This window comes from Xenopus laevis, chromosome 8S (assembly GCF_017654675.1).
Source record: "Xenopus laevis strain J_2021 chromosome 8S, Xenopus_laevis_v10.1, whole genome shotgun sequence".
Lineage (NCBI taxonomy): Eukaryota > Metazoa > Chordata > Amphibia > Anura > Pipidae > Xenopus > Xenopus laevis.
The window spans coordinates 29,455,592-29,479,530 of record NC_054386.1 but is presented as its reverse complement, the minus strand read 5'-3'; the positions used below and the strand labels follow the sequence as shown (position 1 = coordinate 29,479,530).

The window sequence follows — 23,939 nt, the reverse complement described above, 5'->3', positions numbered from 1 at the left end:
TCTCCACTTAAGTTCTCTCTACTGCAAGCTGCTGTGCACTTAAACAGAGAAGTTAGTAAAATTCACATAAAAGCAATTTATTTACAATAGAATTGTCTGGATGTTTACAGTATTTTAGATTGAGGAAACAATGGCTTGGTCTGCAAATCCAACCCAACAAAGGTATGGTCTGCAAACACACCTAAGCATGGTATGTCCTGCAAATCCAGACCTTACAATGGTTTGGCCTGCAAATACACACCTAACTAAGTTATGGTCTGCAAATACACACCTAACCATGATTTGTTCTGCAAATCCAGAACTAACCTTGTATAGCTTGCACACCTAACCGTGGTATGTGCTCAGAGAAAAAGAAAGGCAGCACTCCAAATTAAAAGGATGGTGGTTTATTGCAACAGATTACAGACAGTCACCTGGTGCGTTTTGGAAGCAACTCCCTTAATCATAGGCTATTATTGAAGCCTATGATTAAGGGAGTTGCTCCCAAAATGCATCAGGTTACGGTCTGTGATCTGTTGCAATAAACCACCATCCTTTTAATCCAGAGTTCCGCCTTTCTTTTTTACTGAGCATGTCTTAACTACAGTGCGATTGCTGGTGGTGGAGCACACAGGACGTCAAATAGAGCTGCACTAAGGAGAACACACACAAGGGGTGAGTTTGGAGTGGCCCAATCCCTTTCTAACCATAGTATGGCCTGCAAATCCAGACCTAACCATGGTTTGTCTGGCAAATCCCGACCCTACAATGGTTTGGCCTGCAAATTCAGACCTAACCATGGTATGGTCTGCAAATCCACACCTAACCATGGTATGGTCTGCAAATTCAGAGCTAACCATGGTATGGTCTGCAAATCCAGAACTAAACTTGGTTTGTACTGCAAAGTCACACCTAACCATGGTATGGCCTGCAAATCCACACCTAAGCATGGCTTGGTCTGCAAATCCAGAACTAACCATGGTATGGTCTGCAAATCCAGAACTAAACTTGGGTTTGTACTGCAAATCCAGACCTAACAAAGGTTTGGCCTGCAAAGCCACACCTAACAAAAGAATGGTCTGCAAAGCCACACCTAACCATGGTATGGTCTGCAAAGCCAGACCTAACAAATGTATGGCTTGCAAATCCAGACCGTCCAATGGTTTGGCCTGCAAATCCAGACCGTCCAATGATTTGGCCTATAATCACAACGAAAGTGCCAACTGGACAACCACGTTTGAAGGCCCTTCAAGTTAAATATAGTTGTCGGCTTGCCCTGTTCATGACACCTCTGGTAGCCCACTTGCAGGGCGTGCTCAGTCAAGAATATTTGGTGTTGGATATTTTCTTCCAGAGCAAAGCCTTGAGATTGTTCAAGATGAGGGAATGGTGGACTTCCATTTGGCTGGCCAAGCCACTGAGAGTCATGCATGTCTGAAGCTGCTTCTGAAGCTCATCCCTTAGGTCGGAAGGGGAACCATAGAGCAGGTAGTCCTGCAGCAACATGCAGGCTTTAGCCAGGTTTGGTTGGATGACATTGTTTTTGCACTGTTTCATCAGTTTGTCACAAGCCGCCGTGCAATCTCTCCCAAAGGTGCAGTCTGAGTTCTGCTCACAGTGACGCCCCTTGAGGAAACCTCTGATTGTCATTTCGGTGGCCACTTTCCGCAAGTCCAACACCTTGAAGTCATACTTGTCATTGTAACCGATGTTCTTGAATCTGGCATCACAGATAAAGAAACTCCCATAGGTTCCGTGGAATATCTCCTCGATGAACTCCAACAACCCAATGGCGATTTTGGCCCTCCTTGGCCACGCTGGGGCAAACCACTGGTGGATGAGCCGATGCACAGGAGAAGGTAGCAATGTCTGGAGGAACCCTGGGATCTGATTGCCGTAGAGGGAATCGTGTGGGATTTTCTCTGTTACGTATAGGTCACCACAGTGGCCGAGAAGCTGAGAGGTGTGCTCCTTCTCACGCAGAGAAAGCATCAGAAGAAACTCGTTCAGGTGGAGCAGAGACCAAATAGATTTGGCTTCAGCAAGTGACACCTTGTTGTCATTGTTGATGTCGGCCATGGTCAAAATCCGACTCACCAAGGCAGTGTGGGACGCCTGCTCTCCTAAGTTGGCCTGAAATACAAAAAAAAAAAAAAAACACATTTCATGGAATTTCCACCAACGTAAGACAATTAAGAATTTGTGGCTTGGGGTCTTCCTGCTGTTGTGGCAATCATTGCCTAATCTTCTATGGAAACAAACTCTCTAAGTTATTTGCAGCTACTAATAGTGAATTATATTTTGAATTTGAAACAACTTCTGGCTGCTGGTGTCACTGATCCCCCATTTGAAAGCTGGAAAGAGTCAAAAGAAAGGGGCTAATACTTTAGAACAGAGGTGTCAAAAAGGTAGATCGGGATCTACCAGTAGATCTTTAGTTGGTGATCAGTAGATCTCAAGACACTGTCAACATACAGCTTGACTTAATCACCTAAATATAGCAATATAAATTATCTTATAAACTAATATATTTACCGTAAGTAATATTTTCCATGGAACAGAATGTGATATTATGGATCATGTAGATCATAATTGAACATCATGACTAAAAGTAGATCCTGCATTAGTAAAATATGGGCATTACTGCTTTAGAAACTATAACAATTGTACATTTATTTATCTGCACTGCTGGTTCTGGTAAAAAAATAGGTAATCTGATTAACAGACCTAGAGCAGAAACAGCTTTTATATTTTCGTTATGTCACCCCCCCCCCTCGTCCTCCCGACTGGAGGGCCTGCTCAAGGATCAGCATCCTAAGTCAGGCATCCAGCGTCTGAGTCAATGTGACCAACGGAGACGGCAACAGAGAATTGCCCCCTTTTCACCATACAGGCCCCCCGGCACATGCAGTAGTTAATTCTGCTAATTCTGCTGTTAATCACCAACAACTCACTTTTAAGAAATTCCCCAGCATCTCCTTGAATTCATCCATGGAAGTCCCTCTGGTGGGCTTGTCAAACAGAACCAGTTCCCTGCGTGGGGGGTTGTCAGGGTTGCTGTCCACTTTCAGGTTCTCCTCCACGCCACATTTGATTATCACTTCCCCGTTCTTCCATTTGCCACTGTAGATCTGGGGGATGGGCACATGCAGTGTAAATGTGTCAGCTCTACATGGCAGGTCCCTTTAAATAACATGCTCTGGGCATCTTGGTTAAAGATGAGGCACCAACATGCTAATCTATTCTAATCTATAAACCTGCTGCAAGACCCAGTGGTTAGGTGGGCACTTCATAGCATAAACAGGGGCAGCAGGTGTTGTTTACCAGCTTTCAGAGGTACAGTTACCCCTTTATAGGCAAAATACCCATAAAACCAGGGGCGTAACTATAGAGGAAGCAGACCCTGCGGCTGCAGGGGGGCCCAGGAGGTTTAGGGGCCCCATGAGGCCCTAATTCATATACAATTTCAATAAATATTGGAGAAACAAGTCAACCTCTAAACATTTTGGGGGCCTGAAAAATAATTTGCTGTGGGGCCCAGTAATATCTAGTTACGCCACTGCATAAAACCCCCCATGCTGCATCACTAAGGGCTCTTACACATGAGCGTTTTTACCTGCGCTCCCCTGCGTTCCGTTTTTCGGCGTTCAGCCGCAGGGGAGCGCAGGAATAGACGCATCAATTATTTCAAATGGGGCTGTACTCACACAGGCGCATGTAGGCGCCGAACGCAGGAAAAATGCAGCATGTTGCGTCTCAACCTGCGTTCGGCGCCTACATGCGCCTGTGTGAGTACAGCCCCATTTGAAATAATTAAATGCGTCTATTCCTGCGCTCCCCTGCGGCTGAACGCCGAAAAACGGAGCGCAGGTAAAAACGCTCATGTGTAAGAGCCCTAAATTAGCAAGTCACTGAGATGCATGCTGTGTGGCTAATTAGTCAGACATTTGGGATGCATGCTGAATTAGATAAGTCAGACACGGGATGCATGCTGCATGGCTAATTAGTCGGACATTAGGGATGCATGCAGCATGGCTAATTAGTCTGGTTTTTGGGATTCATGCAGCATGGCTAATTAGTCAGACATTTGGGATGCATGCTGCATTAGCTAATTAGTCAGACATTTGGGATGCATGCTGCATTAGCTAATTAGTCAGGCATTTGGGATGCATGCTGCATTAGCTAATTAGTCAGACATTTGGGATGCATGCTGCATTAGCTAATTAGTCAGGCATTTGGGATGCATGTTGCATGGCTAATTAGTCAGACATTAGGGATGCATTAGTCAGACATTAGGGATGCATGCAGCATGGCTAATTAGTAAGCAATTAATATGCTGCATGGCTAATTAATAAGTCAATGAGATGAATGTTGCATAGCTAATTAGGAAGTCATTAAGTTGCATGACTAATTAGTCAGTGAAATGAATGCTGCATGGCTAATTAGAAAATAATTAAGTTGTATGCTGCATGACATTAGCAAGTTACTGGGATGCATCTTGCATGGCTGCACATACTGTGTGCTTAATATGCAAATTGCTCTGGAGCATGCTGCATGGTTGCACAGAAACCAGTGCAATATGCACCACGAAGCTAGAGATAATTGCAAGTTCAGCCATGCAGCACGTGGGTTTTATATGTCAGGTTTAAATAATTGGATCCCCCAGTTTTTCATGCGACAGAACAAGTGGTGTGACCTGCCTGGTGCCAGGCTAGTGTGCCACAACTGGGGGTTCTGTTAGAAAAAAAGGGCAACTAAGTACCTGGTGGGTGGGCGATGAAGACAAGCATTGCTGGAACACCAAGTTGCGCTGGTCACACAAGTCCTTACAAGCCGAGCCAGAGATGATCCCTTTCTTGTACTGGTCACACTGGGGAGACAATGATGGAAACAGTTAGAAGACCTACCGCTAGGTGTCCCCACTGAGTACCAGTATACAGAGCAGCAAGAGCATTATCAGTATATACTCAGTACCGTTATACAGAGCCGCAAGAGCATTATCAGTGTATAAATACTCAGTACTGTTATAAAAGATAATGGTACTGAGTATACGCTGATAAGACTGTTGCTGCACTGTATAATGGTACTAAGTATACGCCGATAATGCTTTGGCGCATTGTACTGAGTATCAATGCCCTTGCTGTTCTGTATAACGGTGCTGCGTATCTATGCTTAGTTGCTGCTGTAGGATCCCCTGTAGAAGCAATGAGAGGTCCATGGTGGGATTCCCCATGACCCCGGCACTATTTAAGCAATCCCTCCCTCCTCTCTGTGTGTCAGTGCATAACACAGGCGCAGGCACAAATCTCACAGCCTCCAGTAAAAAATCAAGTCCCAGGGGACAGCAGGTTAATACTTTGTTATCAGCCCATGGTTACCAGTAATCTCCATGTGACAGACCCACAAGCAGCTTCATTAAATCTGAGTGGTGGCGCCGCCCGGTGCCTAATAAGAAACAGAGCATTGCGCTCCCTGCGGCTGCACATTCTGCATCACTTTCATGCGCTAATGGGACCCGGGATGTTAATATTCAGCATGCAGTGGCGGGTTTCCCTAAGGTACCTGTGGGGGTGACTGCAATTGTAGGGGTGCAGGAGATGCCATGATTGTGCCCACCACTGGCACCACTTTATTTTCAGGTTCAGATACTGGCATTTAAAGGGAAACTGAACCAAAAATGAAAGACATTGTCATTCTAAGCAACTTCCCAATATCCATTAATTCCTCATTCTCACTGGGTTTATAGTTCTGTGTAACTGTCAGTGGGGCTCATTTATCAACACTGGGCAAATTTGCCCATGGGCAGTTACCTATAGCAACCAATCGGTGGTTAGCTTTTTAAAGCCAGCTGCAAGTAGAAGAATGAATGCAGCAATTTGATTGCTTGCCATGGGTTACTGTCCATGGGCAAATTTGCCCAGTGTTGATAAATGACCCCCATTGTGTCTGTCAGACTCTTTGTTCTAAACCCTGAAAGAATGTTTTGGGCACACAATAAGCTATACCCTCATACTGTACTGTCTAAGGCAAGGGGTCCCCATCCTTTTGTACCCGTGAGCCACATTCAAATCTAAAATGTGTTGGGGGAACAACACAAGAATGAAAAAAGTTTCTGGGTTGCCAAATAAGGGTTCTAATTGGCAGCCCCTATGTGAACTAACACACTACAGGAGGCTCTGTTTCGCAGAACACCTGGATTTTAGGCAACCAAAATATCCCATCAAGCCAGAAATTCAGAAATAAGCACCTGCTTTGAGGCCACTGGGGACAACATCTAAGGGGTTGGTGAGCAACATGTTGCTCATGAGCCACTGGTAGGGGATCAATATGGCACCCCCTCCACCCATATGTATAAATACAAAAACAAATATACAGAGAAGGAATGTTCTGGGCACATAATAAGCTATACCCTCATACTGTACTGTCTAAGGGAATCAATATGGCACCTCCCTCCTCCGATATGTATAAATATAAATACTGTATACAGAGAAGGAATGCTCTTGGCATACAATATGCTACACCCTAGCATGTGTTTTCAAGGGGACCGACAGGATCTTTTGCTTACACTAACTGATAGAAATCAATGCAATCTTTATCATAAACTCACAAAGCTATAATTAACCCCCCCCCCCCCCGATGCATGGATAATTGCACAACAGCCCTTGGGGCCTAAAAGAGTTTTGCTAGAACTGTTAGTGAAATTGTAACACAATCCACATGCTCCTTTAAAATATTGTAGGGTATTTCAATAGGATCAAACAGGCACCATAACGAACACCCAATTATTTATTTTGGGGGGCAGGGGGCATTACTTAAAATGAGTTCCCCTTGCGCCAACTGGTATTTAACCCATCATCTTCTGGTTTATTAAAGGGATTCTGCTCTCGTTGTATGGAAAGTGGCATCTCTTTCACTCGCAGCACTCTAATCTCCATGGCGATCAGAAGAATGCCTTCCCAGTAATTAGCGCTGCTTCATTACAATGTTATTATTTCATCATTAATCTTGCTCATTCTGGGCTGCTGATAAAGCCTGCCACTTACGTGCAGTTGCTATGGGGCTGGAACTGGCTGGATTTCTCTGGTTCGTTCGATGTTCCCCCGGCATCCCTCACCCTTACATATCATGCGCCAGTGGGCTGTTCCTGCTGAACTGTGCTTAGTACAGGGAATACCTATGCTGCCATAGTTTTATGGGATCTTTTTGTACAGGCTATGAGTAAACTTAGGAGCCGTTCCTGCTGAATTGTGCTTAGTTCAGGGAATTACTAGTGTTGTGCGGGCCAAAACAATACCCGCGGGACTCGCATGCTCCTTTACGGGTTGTGACCTTCCAAATGCCGGCTTCCGGGTTGAGTTTTTATAGACGCACACCTCTCACCACGCCTCTTTTGTGACGTCATCGGTGGGGCGGCGCAGTATCTATAAAAGAGACCCGGAATTCAGGCTCGGGGAGGCGCGGGTGGTTGGAGGGCGCACATCACTAGGGAATACCTATACTGCCATAATTTTTTGGGATATTTCTGTACATGCTATGAGCAAACTTAGGGGGCTGTTCCTGCTGAATTGCGCTTAGTACAGGGGAATGCATATGCTGCAATAGTTTTATTGGATCTTTCTGTACTGGCTATGAGCAAACTTAGGGGAGTTGTATAGTTCCCTACAGGTCCAGAGCACTCGTGATAACCCTCCTGTACCATTAGAATTGCTCAGTAATTGGATATTAATTTGTTATGTCACCAGACAGACACCAACAAAGGGGGAGGGAGGACTAATCACGGGACAGAGTTATGCCGGAGGCTGGCACTTGGATAAGTGATCATATTAGACGGGACATTTCACAGGGACGGATGTACTGATACAATCTCTGCTTCAAGGTTAATGCGAGTGACAGTTTATTGCGGGGGGGGTACACTGCAGGGGCGACATGCCAACAGCACCACTGCTGCTTACAACTCTTCTCATTCTTTATGAGCCAGGAATAACCCAAACATGTCATCAGTTATTCGTATTCAGTATCTGTAAAATCCTGGTTTTTCTGACAGCAGGCTGTCCCTCCTTAACCCAGCAATGGGGAGAACATACACACTCCTTATAGATGATGCCTTGATTATAATTGAACCCAGGGCCCCAACGCTGCAAGGCAGCAATACATAGACACAAAGCAAGGACCTGCTGTATCCATTTTACTGTTAAATTAAATCATTATCCGAGCTTCAATGGAGCAACGTTGGGGCTGCAGCAGATGAAGCATTCCACATGCTGAAAGGTATAAATTATACTTAATTATTATTATATTCCCAGAGATCTGATGCCAGGTTCATTTAGGTTCTGCCGCTCCTGCCCCACCGCTGATCCATGGGGTTCATTTGACATTACATGAAATTCTCATTGCCCCCCAGGCACCGGCTATAGACAGAATTAATCCTTATTTTTGGTTTGTGCACCATCAATGGGATAAAAAAAAAATTGCTGGAGGCCTTTGGCTGGCATAGGTGGCACTGTCTGCCAGGATTCTACTTGGAAAGGCTGAGAGGCTGGAGAGTAGGGATGTATCAATTTATAATCTTTGACCTCAGCAAAACAATGGGGATCAGATATTCTCTGTGACAGAATCTGTTATACAGAAAGCTAGAATCTCAGCTGCCATAAAGCAGGGCAGGACTGCTGCTTCCAATGGGGATTAGAGAGGATCTGTGCAGCCACTGGGACAGAATTCTCTGTTATACAGATAGCTAGAATCTCGGCCATAAAGCAGGGCAGGACTGCTACTGTGTTAGTGTTTGTTACTTTGTGGCATTATTTTACTTCTTTCTCTTATGGAGAGTTGTGTGGGAGACTAGAGCGACAGCTGAGCCATATTTAGTGAGATTGTATGTCACAGATGGCTCTTGAAACCCGACTATAAAATTGCCACCCAAACCTCCGATGGCCTGTTTAACAGAAGTCTTGCAGGAAAAACAAGCCGGTCTACTGAATGTGGGAATGACGAGTGCCCCTAACGAGTATTAATGAACCCATTTGGATCAATATTGATGTTGCACACGCCAGCTGGCAAATGTACCATGAAGGGGAAAATGGGGGTGTGTGAATGATGGAAAAAGCATTTAAGACCTTTAATAATAAACACACAGGGCATGTGGGGGGGGGGAGAATATTAGATGAAATTTGCCAAGATATCATCATTTAAACCCCCCTAAGTATTGGGATAGATAATGTTTAACTCGCGTCTCTATTTGGATCATTTTAACCCAGTAATTTTTTAGGCCGGGGGTCTTAATTATGTCTTAATTTATTGAGTGCTACTTTATATGATTTTTCTTTTTTTTCCACCCCATTAACATTTGCTATTTGGAATAACTCCTTCAAGGAGACAGTTGAAAGGAGCTTAAAATTCACTATATTTCCCAATGCTTTGGAATTTTTGGCCTTTAATATAAGCGCCACTTTGTGCCACTACCGTCAGATCTATGGAGGAGGGTCCCGTTGCATCACTCCGGGTGTGACTGTGCGATTGGAAATCCCGGGCTTGTTCAGTTTCCAACATAATGGGCGTCTGGAGGTGCCAGTTATAGCTGCAGGTGCCCAAGTGCCCGTCTGATCATCTGCCAAACACATTCCTTTTCTAAAATTCCTTCTCTCCTAATTGATAGTCTCTCTACCCCCTATAATCATACACACTGGCAGCGGGTGAAATAAGGTGAGAGCCTCTTTCCAGCTGCCGTTTGATTGGAGCTGGTGTCATTCTCCCTGGGGGACCCTCCTATACCAGTCTCTGTACATACACACACATATATCCGGGCACCACTTCATGCATGAGATACATATACTGTATAAATCAGCGCCAGGATTTATTGGCTAGGACTGTTGTAGGATGACAGGGTCCTCATATCACACCATAACTATGATTGAACAAAAATTCCCAGAATCCCCTCACAGACACAGATAAAGAGGTATTTCCATTGATCTTAGCAAGCTGCAGGTTTGGCAGCTCCCACGCAAAGTAAAGGACACATTCAAATTTTGTTTAAAAATGACTCATTAGGACCTCCCTGGGCTCCCAACACTCATGGCCACCCATTCTACTGTCGCCATATAATTTCCTGTGTCTTTTAACAACAGCTACAAAACAGGGAACAAGAAAAGCTTATTGGTCTTCAGAACAGGAAATAAGGACAGCTACAAAACAGGAAATAAAGATGACTTCTTGGACTAAGAACAGAATGCAATGACAACCAGAGAATAGGAAAGAAGGATGGTATCTTGTCAACTACATAATAATAGGAAACTAGGATGGCTTTTTTGTCTATAGAACAGGAAGTAAGGACAGCTACAAAACAGGAAATGAGGATGGCATCTTGGTCTTTGAACAGGAAGTAAGGGCAGCTACACAATAGGAAACAAGGATGGCTTCTTGGTCTACAGAACAGGAAGTAAGGACAGGTACAGAACAGAACATGAAGATGACTTCTTGGACTAAGAACAGGATGCAATGACAACCAGAGAATAGGAAAGAAGGAAGGCTTCTTGGTCTTCAGAACTGGAAATAAGGGCATCCATACAAAAGAAGGTAAGGACAGCTACAAAACAGGAAATGAGGATGGCATCTTGGCCTTTCAACAGGAGATAAGAGCAACTACATAATAATAGGAAACTAGGATGGCTTCTTTGTCTATAGAACAGGAAGTAAGGAAAGGCTACAAAACAGGAAATGAGGATGGCATCTTGGTCTTTGAACAGGAAGTAAGGGCAGCTACACATTAGGAAACAAGGATGGCTTCTTAGTCTACAGAACAGGGAGTAATGGCTTCTTAGTCTACAGAACAGGGAGTAAGGAAGCTACAGAACAGAACATGAAGATGACGTCTAAAACAGGAAGTAGTGACAACTATGGAATAGGAAATAAACAAGCCGTCTTGGTCTTCAGAACAGTAAGTAAGAGCAGCTACACAATAGGAAACAAGGAAGCCTTCTTGGTTTTCTGAACAGGAAGTAAGAACAGCCATAGAACAGTAGAATAAGGACAGCTACAGAACAGGTAATGAAGATGACGTCTTAAGCTAAGTACAGAAAGTAATGCTGGAAAATAGAAAACAAGACCGCTTGGACTTCAGAACATGAGGTAAAGACAGCTTTAGAACAGAAGGTAAGGACAGCTACAAAACAGGAAATGAGGATGGCATCTTGGTCTATACAACAGGAAGTAAAGACAGCCATAGAACAGAATGTAAGGACAGCTACAGAACAGGAAATGAGGATAGCATCTTGGTCTACAGAACAGGAAGTAAGCACAGCCATAGAACAGTAGGTTAGGACAGCTACAGAACAGGAAATGGGGATGGTATCTTGGTCTATATAACAGGAAGTAAGGATAGCCATAGAACAGAAGGTAAGGACAGCTACAGATCAGGAAGTGGGGGTGGCATTGACTTTTAGCTAAATCCCCAATACTGTGAGGTGAAGCTGCATATGTGCTAATTCTCGATGCCACTGCAGCACATTTACTAACTCATTTGCTCATTCCTTTAATTGCCGGCACTCTGAAAGGAAATTTAGTTCTGTGAGACCTAAATGCAGGTATTGTGTATGCATATCGCTAATTAAAGTGCCAAGATGGCAGGCAGAAGGCAGATTTCCTTTTGGGTTAACAGGGTAGAATCTGTTCTTCCCACTGTATCTCATCGGCTCTTGCCTCAGGCAGAAATGGAAAGTCAGAGATTTGCAGCTTTGCTTTCAGCCATGAGCAGGACAGATGGGGCCCCAGGGTACTTGAGAGATAAAATATATCCAGCTTGACACATATTTTGAGGAGCCCTAGGTGCATATGAGAGCTGCCTGGCTCTGTATTGACCTTGGGCAGGATGCAGAGACAGGGTTGCTTCTTTCCCCGGTACCTATGGTGTATACCTTACTCTGCTATCTCCATGGAAACAGCAGCCCGACAAGCTGGAGCAGAACTTGTAGAAAAAATAGAGGGAGGTTAGAAATCTCCAAATAAGACAGCACAATCTCAGGATTTAGACTTGAAATACATGGGACATGTTTAATCAGAGAAAGCCTGCAGTAAATATTACATGTATAACGCTATCTGTGCCCTCCCTCGGGAACCGAACAAATAATCTCAGCCCTTGGCTTTAACAATATGAGCCTATAGCTTAATATGTGCCCAGAACATTCCTTCTCTGTATATTTGTATTGATACATATGGGAGGAGGGAGGGGCCATTTTGATTCCATCAGACAGTACAGTATGAGGGTATAGCTTATTGTGTGCCCAGAACATTCCTTCTCTGTATATTTGTATTTATACATATGGGAGGTGCCATATTGATTCCCTTAGACAGTACAGTATGAGCGTATAGCTTATTGTGTGTCCAGAACATTCCTGTAGACAGTGCAGTATGAGGTTAAGCCCTAATTATAACATTGCACCACAAGAGCTTACAAGTTTTGTACCTAAGCAAGTAAATTGTCTCAATGGCAGGCCACTCCATCTATCCCATAAGCTCTTCTCCCAGGTTAGTATATTTCCCTTTCAGCAGCAGATATAATGGCCCAGCTGGAGCAGATAGTAAGTGCAGACTAATAAGATTAAAACCAGTGGGGCACGAGACGTTACTCTGAAGGCCGATTACCAACATGTCCTTCAGGGTGACGCGACCGACGCAAGATGAGGTAAACGGCAGTCAATCTTGTCATTTCCTCGGCTCTTTGTATGGACAGAACCACAGCACCAGTAAATTCCCTTTCAAGAACGGCTCATTAGGCACGTCAAAAGTCCATTTCATGCACCCAACCACATACGGCCTCTCTTAATCTATCCCTGTGTCCTGCCTACAAGCAGAGTCTTACCTAATAATAGTACTGCATCAATAGCAGTGCAGAGTATCACCACAAGCAAAGAAAGTCATTCTCTGTTCTCAGGTTCTGACTCTTGAAACAATGTCTGTTGTACAGGTCTGTCTTCAGCTACATTGTTTAGGAGCTCAGAGAGAGATAAATTGAAACAACAGCAATTACACTGACACACGTTTGGGGGTTTAATTGCCCTCCCTTGGTTCCCCCCTCCCATATACAGCTCTTTTTTTTAATTTTATATTCTGAATATTGCATTTTCATTTATTTCATGCAGTAAAAAGTTACGACTACCCACTGGCGGAAAGGGGACGATAAACTCCTTAATGCCGCCGTCTCTACCGGTGTTGGTGTCAGATTTTCACCAGAAATATGAATTTAATTACACAGAACTGTGCCCTTGAATCCATTCTCGGCTGAAGAGCAGAACCTCTAATATATGACAGTACTGGGATCATCCCATAAGCACCTCACCTGCATAATAAAATAGTAGGTGAGGCTTGAAAAATATCCACGTCAATCAAATTCAGCCAAGATTGGTTGCTTATAAAATCCAATTCATTAAATGTAAAGGTGCATTGTATTGATTCATTGATACAATGTAACACTCTAAACGCCGTGTTACCATGTGACTCCTGCAGATAGAATAAAGGGTAAGTAAGTGGAGTGCGTGATTAGTCGTTTTATAGGGGGGGGTGCGCCATTCAGTGATGTAATAGGCCTGTCTCCTTGAGAACATATGGACAGACTGAATGGCAAGATTGTCAAGAGCTGGTGCACCAGGAATGGCTCTTGCTTTAAAGCCATGCAGTGAGCGACAGGCGCAGAATTGCTGCAGGGATGATTCCCATTCCTTTCCCTGTGTATTCATGAGTTCATAGCCGACATGCACTGAATCATTCTGACACCTAATTTGAATTTCATAGTGTGTTGGGCTATTGAGCTTGCAACCCCTCCTTCGCACAGACTCATGGTATCCAAGTAAGGTCCTGGCTGCTGTACTGAGTGCAAGCTCTTTGTGTTTTCATGCTGTGCCCATAGCTTTCATGCACCATGGCTCATCCTGTAAGCCGGGGCACATGCTGCAAATCTGACCAGAGGACTCAGACCTTTCTTTCTTCCTCAACCTCTGGGAAAAGGACAGCAATGAGTTCCTGTGACAGATTTTCTGTTCCCGCTGCCAAATCAGAGGACTACTTGGATCCCTATTCCACAAATTCTAACAATCATTTCAAGGCAAACTAAAGCTACATGAACAAGGCTTATTTTAAACAGAATTTTCCATCCACTTCCTTGTTTCGGCTGAGTCACTTTTTGTGGAGGAGTAGGTAACAGATTTTCAGTTCACAGATACATTCGCTATTTGGAATAACTGTGTAGCTTCAAGGAGACGGTTGAAGGGAGCTTGAAATTCTGTATTTTTCCCAATGCTTTGGAATTTTTGGCCTTTAATATAAGCGCTCATTTGTGCCACTACCGTGAGATCTAAGGAGGAGGTTCCTGTTGCCTCTCGCGGGCTGACTGTGCGCTTGGAAAAGTCCAGGTTTACTTGCTCTTTAAAGCTGAATACATTATGAGCTTCTGCTTGTACTTCTATTGCTTACTGCTCTCTAGGAAAGGTTCTATTCACACCCCAGCAAATGGGGTGATCATGTTGAAAACCCCCTTCTATGGTTTATTTGTAAAAATATACAGGTCAGGGGTCAAGAATCCTTACTGTTGTTTACATGTCTCTCCCTTTTTTTTTTAATCATTTACAGCAACGCCTCTATTCATACCAGTCGCTATGGCAACAAAGTGTAACCGAATGCTAGGGCTGACAACTGGTTTCTAGGGCCCTTTTTCCTAAGCAGCGGGTGGATGGGCGCCAGTCCAACCCCTCGGCACTTGTGTGCTGATATGGGGAATATAGAGATGGTTCCCTTTCATTAAGGATCTGCTAATGGAGAGAGACAGAGGGCAGCGGCAGCATTAAGTGGAGATATTGCCAGGAGCCGGCTAATAATTAGGCAGAGTTTGCAGGGGTAACGGCGTAAAGTAATATTACGCACCATGTCCGATAAATTAGAGAGAAATGTACCAATGGCGCCCGGCCAGAAATGGAGTTTGTTTTAATCAGAGGTGTTGCTCCAGTGGTCCTACATGTTCTGCCAGCAACGGGGCCACAATAAAATGTGACTGTGCCCAACCATTACTCTAATGCAGGGGTGCCCCAAAGGTAGATCTGTTTTATATACTATATATATATATATATATATATATATATATATATATATATATATATATATATATATATATATATATACTGTATATATATATATATATATATATAGGTGTTTTCTTGCCATTTAATAGTGTGTTGTGTGTTGGTATGAGGCATGATGCTTGGAGGCACGGGTTAAATGATTTGCCTCCATTGTGCTGAGAACATCAAAGTAGAAAACATCTTGTGCTGCATAAAGTTAAAATACCCTTTCACATCAAATCCTCCCGGTGTCTCTTCCCCCCAGTGGGAGATTAATGGGAGGGTCTCTGTGCATCCCAAACTGCAGGGCGGATAGCAGCTTCCAACATGCTCTAGCACTGTAGCCCCTGGACCCCTGCCTTCTTCTGACTTTTCATATGGGGGTCACTGACCCCATCTAAAAACAAATGCTCTGTAAGGCTACAAATGTATTGTTATTGCTACTTTTTATTCTTCATCTTTTTATCCAGTCCTTTTCCTATTCATATTCAAGTCTCTTATTCAAATCAATGCATGGTTTCTAGGGTAATTAGGACCCTAGCAACCAGATGGCTCAAATCGCAAACTGGAGAACTGCTGAATAAAAAGTTAAATAACCCAAAAGCAACAACTAATAAAAAATGAAAATCGATTGCAAATTGTCTAAGAATATCCCTCTCTATATTAAACTCAAAGTTAATTTAAAGGTCAACAACCCCTTTAAATAACGGCCGCTGTTCTGCCTAACACCCTGCCGGTTCCTATCATTTCTATAATATTCTTAGTAGGATCAGAGCGCCTGTAAGGCCAAACTAAATTTCTGTTCAAGCCCATCAAATAAGAATTATAACGCTGCCCCGGGGCTCAGTTTGCTCTATGGAGAGAAGTTCAGGAGGAGCCGAGCACTTTATCTGCCTCATTGCGCTTTTCTCTGTTTGTACCGGGCTAATAAATCAACAGTAACTGTGTATCTTCCACTGGGCGTCTGGCCTTTTATTATATAGATATTTCTAATGATATCAAAGGGCATGGTAGCCTCAAAAAAAAAAAAAAACAAGTCATTGCATCCAATCAGATGCTTACTTTCATTATTGCACCATATCAACAGAAGCTCAATGGTGATTGGTTGGTACTTTGGAGGATGCTGGGAGTTGTAGTATTATGAGGCCTCTCCCATATACAGTATATAAACAGTCAGCAGTGAGCAAGGAGATAAGGAAGAGCAGTTAGTACTCACAATGATCATGCGGCACACTTGGCCCCTGCAGAGCTCGGAGTAGGAGGAATAGTGTATATACACCACCCAGCTGCCCACGAATATGCCAAGCCAGGCCAGGAACAGGTATTTCACCTTGATGCCGGGAAGGCGAGTCTGGAAAGAGAACAGGACACATCAAGCAACCAGCCATATTAGAGAGAGCACAAGGGCCTCAGTGACTTCTAATACCCTTATAATTTCCAGTAGGGGGTACATTATCCCTTATAATACATGAGTGATACTCAGAGTTCCCTGTATAACTGAGCCTGCAGCCTTGTGCCTTTATATGGTCTGATAACCCCTCAGTGACTTCTAATATCCTTATAATTTACAGTAAGGGGTACATTATCCCTTATAATACATGAGTGATACTCATAGTTCCCTGTATAACTCAGCCTGTAGTCCTGTGCCTTTATATGGTCTCAGAACCTTTCAATGACTTCTAATATCCTTATCATTTACAGTAGGGGGTACATTATCCCTTATAATACATGAGTGATACTCATAGTTCCCTGTATAACTCAGCCTGTAGTCCTGTGCCTTTATATGGTCTCAGAACCTTTCAGTGACTTCTAATATCCTTATCATTTACAGTAGGGGGTACATTATCCCTTATAATACATGAGCGAAACTCAGAGTTCCCTGTATAACTCAGCCTGTAGCCTTGTGCATTTATATGGTCACAGAACCCCTCAGTGACTTCTAATATCCTTATAATTTACAGTAGGGGGTACATTATCCCTTATAATACATGAGTGATACTCAGAGTTCCCTGTATTACTCAGCCTGCAGATTTGTGCATTTATATGGTCACATAACCCCTCAGTGGTTCTATATACACATTAGAGCAGTGGTCCCCAACCCTTTTTACCTGTGAGCCACATTCAAATGTAAAAAGAGTTGGGGAGCAACACAAACATGAAAAAGTCCCCTGGGGTGCCAAATAAGGGCTGTGATTGGCTATTTGGTAGCCCCTATGTTGACAGGCAGCCAACAAGGGGCTCTACTTGGCACTATACTTAGTTTTTATGCAATTAAAACTTGCTTTCAAGCTTGAAATTCAAAAATAAGCTCCTGCTTTGAGGACCCTGAGAGCAACATCCAAGGGGTTGGAGAGCAACATGTTGCTCGCGAGCTACTGGTTGGGGACCACTGCATTAGAGTGTGTTAAACCACACTGTCACATCATAGTGCAACCCCCCAGCTGTCACACTGAGAAAGAGTGGGCCACACTGCTGCACAAAGTACATGTTCCCTTAATTAATGGCTTTTAAATGTGCTGCTAATTACAAGGATGCTCCAACAGATAGGCCTCTGTGCTGGTGTTCCTCTATGCCAAGAGTTAACTCTTTCTGCAGCTCTGGGTGCCCTGTAAGTGGGTGCAGAGACAGCCTCTGAAGCCCCCAGCAGTCCCTTATTGGATGAGAGACAGGCTCTTTATGGGCTGGCAACTTGGAGATGTGCCACAACTGATTGCAATTAAACACTGGGGAGCATCTTGAACAGGAGGGTCTGATTGAGTGCCCCCCAGTCTGCTCCTGGGAATGTATCACAGTGGGTTTGATGGCCCTCGAATATGGAGCCACTTAGACTTGCCACTTCTGACAGGGCGCCTCATTTTTTTCTAAATAAATGATCAGGTTCATCCTCAGCTGTAACAATTGCTTCAATAACAATATAATTGTAGCCTTTATAAAGCTATTGGTCTGTAGGATGCAAAGTTTAGGGATCCCAAACCTCTTACGGCCCACCAGAGAACTCAAGGGGGTGATGCTTACACCCTTGGGAAGCATCTACTGTTGGATATGAATATATTATATGACCCCCACCTTATATATGTATTATAATCAGATCCCCCATTTTCAGGCATATTGAGTCCATTATAATGGGAGAGACTCCTCTGTGAAGCCCTCAGGATGAATTGTAAAAATTACCCAATCAGATTTTCTTTGGCCACAGGGCCTGGGAGTGAATGGAACCCAGAGCCTTTAAATGTATTTAATTGTATATTATTTATAAATATACAGAGAAGGAATGCTCTGGGCACACTGCAATATATTTAATTGTATATTATTTATAAATATACAGAGAAGGAATGCTCTGGGCACACTACAATATATAGTATTGGCACACAAGCAGGCCATGTATAGCTATGTAGTGTATACACCATACTAATGCTATGGTTGTTTTGATTTTGGGAAGACTATGAACCTCTCTGATGTGACAAAAGCAAGTAAGGGCTGTCGAGTGATATTACAATGGGTCATTCTCATTACATCTGCACATTGATCAGTACTTATCCTTTTTATTCTCTTACAGTAACGTCTAAATGATGGTCGTCGCTATCCAGTTACCCCTGGGGTTTGCCAGGGATCGTTCAAATGACACTGGCACCCAACGCCACAATGGGGGCTGTAAAGGGATCTCGGGAAACAACACACCCATTTCTGTAGCCGACTGTTGAGTGATGTGTTCTGTGGACGTCCTGACCTGGGTATCACTGGATCCCCTTTCACTAGGTTACAAGGAGATGGGGAATATGAGCCCCTGCAATGCCCTGGGCATCATGTAGCCAACAGCTCTGAACTAAAAGTTCAGAACATTTCTCTTTGGATTCTCTACTTTTGGGCCCCCAGGGGCCACACATACTGGATAAGGCATATTCTGTTTGGGGATTATAGATATACAGCAAGAATTCAGCTCCTTACCCTTTGTCATTTGCAGGTTTGTGATCACTTATGCCAATTGATGCCAAAGGGCATGTCCTGATGTCACACTCCTTTCCCTTTAAATGCAATTATTAATGGCGGCTGGCAGAACAAACAGTCTGATATCACTGGGATGAAACAAACTGAGCTTCTATGGGTTATGTCTAGGTGCGTTTGGCCTTCACTGATTCGATTATATCATGGGGCACCAAATAGAATGATGGGTAAGTGGGCGTGGCCTGTTTATACAGAACATATGGGAAGGCAGATGGTATGGGGGGGCTTCAACTGACTGTTTAAATAGAGGTAATTTGCTATTGATCTCTTACTGGGAATGGGATACAGTTTTCTTAGAGGGCCTCTGCCCTATTTATTTTATATAAATAAATAAATATATATATATATATATATATATATATATATATATATATATATATATAAAGCAGCAGATAAGGGCCGCACACCCTGAAAAGAGGACGAGACCTGGGTGCCCATGCGTCAGAAATTCATGTAGGATATAAAGTGATGGCACTCACAGGATTTGATGAGACAACAACTGGAGATAAAAAATAAAAAAGTTTATTGATCCAACGTTTCGGTCCCACACAAGGACCTTTTTCAAGGAAAAGGTCCTTGAAAAAGGTCCTTGTGTGGGACCGAAACGTTGGAACAATAAACTTTTTTCTTTTTTATCTCCAGTTGTTGTCTCATCAAATCCTGTGAGTGCCATCACTTTATATCCTATATATATATATATATATATATATATATATATATATATATATATATATATATATATATATATATATATATATATATATATATATATATATATATATATATATATATATATATATATATATATGTTTGATACCAAGACAACAATAAAGAATATTACGTTTTAAAAAAAGGGAGTGCTGGTCCATTGGCAATTGATATACATATAATCACCGTGCACCCCGCCATCAGCAGCAGCCTTGGAGTGCGGATACTCATTGAAGAGAGTATATATATATATATATATATATATATATATATATATATATATATATATAGCTCTCTCTGATTTAAATCCTGCAGCCTGCCCCGGGTAATGGCTGATCCCATAAAGAACCTCAGGGATAATCAGATCAAATGACGACAAACCCCTATTTCATGTCTGCACTATAACTAATAGCACCAACTGGTCACTGCTCATTTGTACTGCAGTGTTATCAATATCCTATAGGCCTTTTTCTATAACCCCAGCTTAAGCTCCCCATAGACGCGATGATTCTTCTTGCCGAACGACCGATTTTAGGGAAGTCCGACCAATCTTTCGAAATTATCGTGCGGTTAGTGGGATTCGAACGATCATACATCTTTCGGCCGATATCTGTCAGGAAATTGATCGGCCAGGTCAAAAAATGTTTGTCGGTCCCAGTGCAATCTATCTATGTTTGCAGGGCCAAGCAGGCAGCTCCCCTTTGTTTTCCTGGCAAATTGGTCTTTTTAGTAAATTTGTACGATCGTTCTGAGAAGATCGTGGTCTCACGATCAGGATCTGATCTTTTAAAAATCTCAACATCTATGGCCAGCTTTAGGCTAATGCTGTTGCTTTGGGGACTAAATCCTGCTTTATAGTCAGATGTGCTGAGTAGGAAATATGCCATGTTGCCCTCAGAACAGTATGAGGGTACAGCTTATTGTGTGCCCAGAACAGTCATTCTCTGTATATTTGTATTTATACATATGGAAGGAGGGAGGTGCCATATTGTTTCCCTTAGACAGTACAGTATGAGGGTATAGCTTATTGTGTGCCCAGAATAGTAATTCTCTGTATATTTGTATTTATACATATGGAAGGAGGGAGGTGCCATATTGATTCCCTTAGACAGTACAGTATGATGGTATAGTTTATTGTGTGCCCAGAGCATTCCATCTCTGTATATTTGTTTTTATACATACGGGAAGAGGGAGTTTCCATAAGAGAAAAAAAGAGGGTTGGACAATTTTCAGGCCCCTACTGTATATGTCTACACCTGTATAAAAAGCAATCCGCTGTATCCTCCATCACAAGCTCAGCACCAGTACAGCGCCCAAATGGACACAATCCCTGCCCAGAGCTTGTACTTCCGAGCCAATACCCAAGGCAAGTAATTCTTAATATACCAAATGTGGCCACTAAAACAATGGGTAAATTCTCTCTGTAGCCCAGGCAGTGTTATCTGGGTTCAGTAGACATCATCAATATATCTTGTATGCAGAATTCACAGCAGTGATGGTTAATGGGGTGGAGCATGGAGCCTAAAGACACATGTACATCCCAAAATAACAGTTTTGAATGCTGTCTGGGAAGCTCATGTAGGAGTCAGGGAACAGCACTGAGTGTATCTAATAAGGCAGATCTATCCGAGAGCATTCCCAGCCCAAGCCACATCATTAGGCTCCCAGCTGTTCCTCTGGGAACAGAAAGTGAATGGGATTTAATTGCTGATATTCACAACTTTGCCTTTTTTATTATTGATGATGATGGATGTAAATAGTCTTTCCCTTCCATTTAACCCAATAGCTGTCAGGGCACCCAGCGCAGCTCTAGAGATACATCAGTGTGGGGTAGGACATTGCTCCTTGGGCACCAAACATTGCAGGTGGGTGCAGGAGAGTTTAGGGGGACCCTGGGGCTGCCCAGAGCCTACAATCTGCAGGGATAAGGGGGGAAGGAGGATTGATGGCAGTTACCTGGAGTCCTTTTGAGATGGGGCAGAACAGCACCATGTGCACCAGTCTTCTGAGCTTTCTCATCCTCCCGAGTCCCGAGCAGATGATCCAGATCAGGGAGTCAGGCAGGTGGGAATCATTTGGGGATGGCGCCGTGTGCTTCCTCTTCAGGGTGGAGGTTCCCCTTGTGTCTCTGTTCAGCTGCACCTCATTCCCTGTTACTAAACTGTGTGAGAGCTCAGACTGTAACTCTCTATTCCCAAATCCCTCTCAGTCCTATCCCAGAATTTCCCTTGTATCCATGTGCACCTTATTCCCCTATTGCTAGATCCCCCTTTTCCAAACCAATTAACCCCTACATGTCCAAGGCACCCCCCTCACCTACACAAAGAACAAATCCCAGGAAGTCTCTTTTGTTCTTTACTAAACACTCTCCTCTTTTCTCCCTTTTTAAGGAGCCTTTCTACCCCCTTCCTATCCCATACACCCCTTATACCAGGCACCCCATTGTTACTCCTCTATCCCAGTCACTTTGCTTTTATGTCTACAGGCAGAATACTATTCTATTCCTGTCTATTTCACTGCCACAAATGTGTCTCTTTGCTCCCACCACAGCTGCAAAATCATGTCCCCCTAATCATCTGGGGTGTCTGCACTTCCTCCTTCTCTTGCCTACCCTTTCCTTTGCCAGGCCTGGGGGGACCCCACTTTTTCTTGCCTCTGCCCAGTCTGGGGGAGCACTCTCTTCCTCACCCTCTGGGGGGGGGGGTTCTCCCTTTCTTCCTCACCCTCTGCCCTGCCTCTGGGGGTGTCCCCTTATTTTTCTTCTCCACTTAGCCTGGCTGTGACCCCACTTTTCCTTACCCTCTGCCCAGCCTGGGGGGACCCCTCTGTTAGTTACCCTCTGTCCTACACTCCCCCCTGACTATACTGGGGATTAACCCTTTCCCTAACCTGTCTGACAGCCGAAGGAACTCTCCTATACCTGAGCGACTCTCCAGCTGATTGGCGACCCCTCACCTTCCCGCTCCCCTCCTGCCCGGTCTCCCCTTTTCTCTTCCTCTGTCAGTTCTCACCCAGTGGGGAGCTGCCCTTCCCCGTGTCTCAGCTCTGCAGTGCCCTGGGCATCGTCCGCTCCGTCCCCGAGTCTCTTCCCTCTCCGTCCGGCGGCTCGGGCTGCCAATCCAGCGAGTAGAGCCCCTTACATGCGGCAGCGCGGTGCCAGTGTGGGTGCCTGGGGGTCCCCTTCCCGGGATCGGGGCTCTCCGTGCTCCTCCGCTCGCATCCTCGCTGCCTTAAAGGCAAAGCCTGGGATTTGTGTCCTCCGACAGGAAAGGGATAGAGAGGGGGAGGGGTGAGGGGGGCTGCGAGCGGCGGAGGATGAGCCTGTGGGGGACAGAGACGGGCAGGTGCCACCAGGCTGGGGAGAGTTTATAGGGCGCACACTGGGGTGTAGGATTGTTGCACCTCCTGGACACAAACTGATCTTCTGCCCAAGAGGTTCTGCAGCAGCAGTACAGGTGTTTGCCGTCTGATCCAGTCTGGGATGGGTTTTATATTGGCATCTCTCGAGCCTGCATTGCCCCCAATACGCCATAGACATAGTAATGTCAGATCCCCCAGAAACAGCTACTACACAAGAGGTTCTGCAGCAGCAGAACAGGTGTTTGTGATCTGATCTACTCTGGGATCAGGATGGACTTTGTATTGGCTCCCCAACCACCCTTGCCCCTGATATCTATGTCATAAACATAGTAATGGCAGACCCCGCTTCTATGCAAGAGGTTGTGCAGCAGCCTGGGTCTGTTTGGCCTGTCCTAGGGGGTCTTTGTATTGGCTCCCCAGCTAGCCTTACCCAGTAATACGTCAAAAAACATAGTAATGGCAGATCCCCCAGAAACCACTGCCACACAAGAGGTTCTGCAGCAGCCTGAGTCTGTTTGGCCTGTCTTGTTCTGGGACCATGGACCCCCCAGATGAGCATAATTGGCATTAGTCAACAAATTGTATTGGCAAAATTTCACCCAAGAAGTTCTGCAGCAGCTCAGGCTTTTGTCATTTGTTTTACTCTGCATGGGCTTTGTAGTGGCCCCCTGGATGGGCAGAATTGGCATTTGCACCCACAGAATTCTAGATCTGTCTTGAGTTTCATCCTATTTTCTGTACTAGGGGGGAAACAGACCTGATTCTTTTTATTTAATTTTCCCTTTAAAGCGC

General features: G+C 44.1%; 1 protein-coding gene across 2 annotated transcripts; it reads right to left on the bottom strand.

The window, feature by feature from the left end:
- Positions 1-495: 495 nt before the first annotated feature.
- Positions 496-23,066, bottom strand: dipk1b.S (fdivergent protein kinase domain 1B S homeolog). Of its 2 annotated transcripts, XM_018232585.2 has the most exons (6): positions 22,799-23,066; positions 21,744-21,948; positions 16,294-16,428; positions 4,742-4,849; positions 2,934-3,110; positions 496-2,112 (listed from the first exon to the last, which is right to left on the bottom strand). In XM_018232585.2, exons 2-6 carry the CDS (start codon positions 21,804-21,806, stop codon positions 1,300-1,302), a joined length of 1,296 nt encoding a protein of 431 aa, XP_018088074.1. In that variant the 5' UTR covers positions 21,807-21,948; positions 22,799-23,066; the 3' UTR covers positions 496-1,299. The 2 variants fall into 2 exon arrangements, with proteins under 2 accessions (XP_018088074.1, XP_018088073.1); XM_018232584.2 differs by having other exon boundaries at positions 21,744-23,066.
- Between the last annotated feature and the right edge of the window lie 873 nt (positions 23,067-23,939).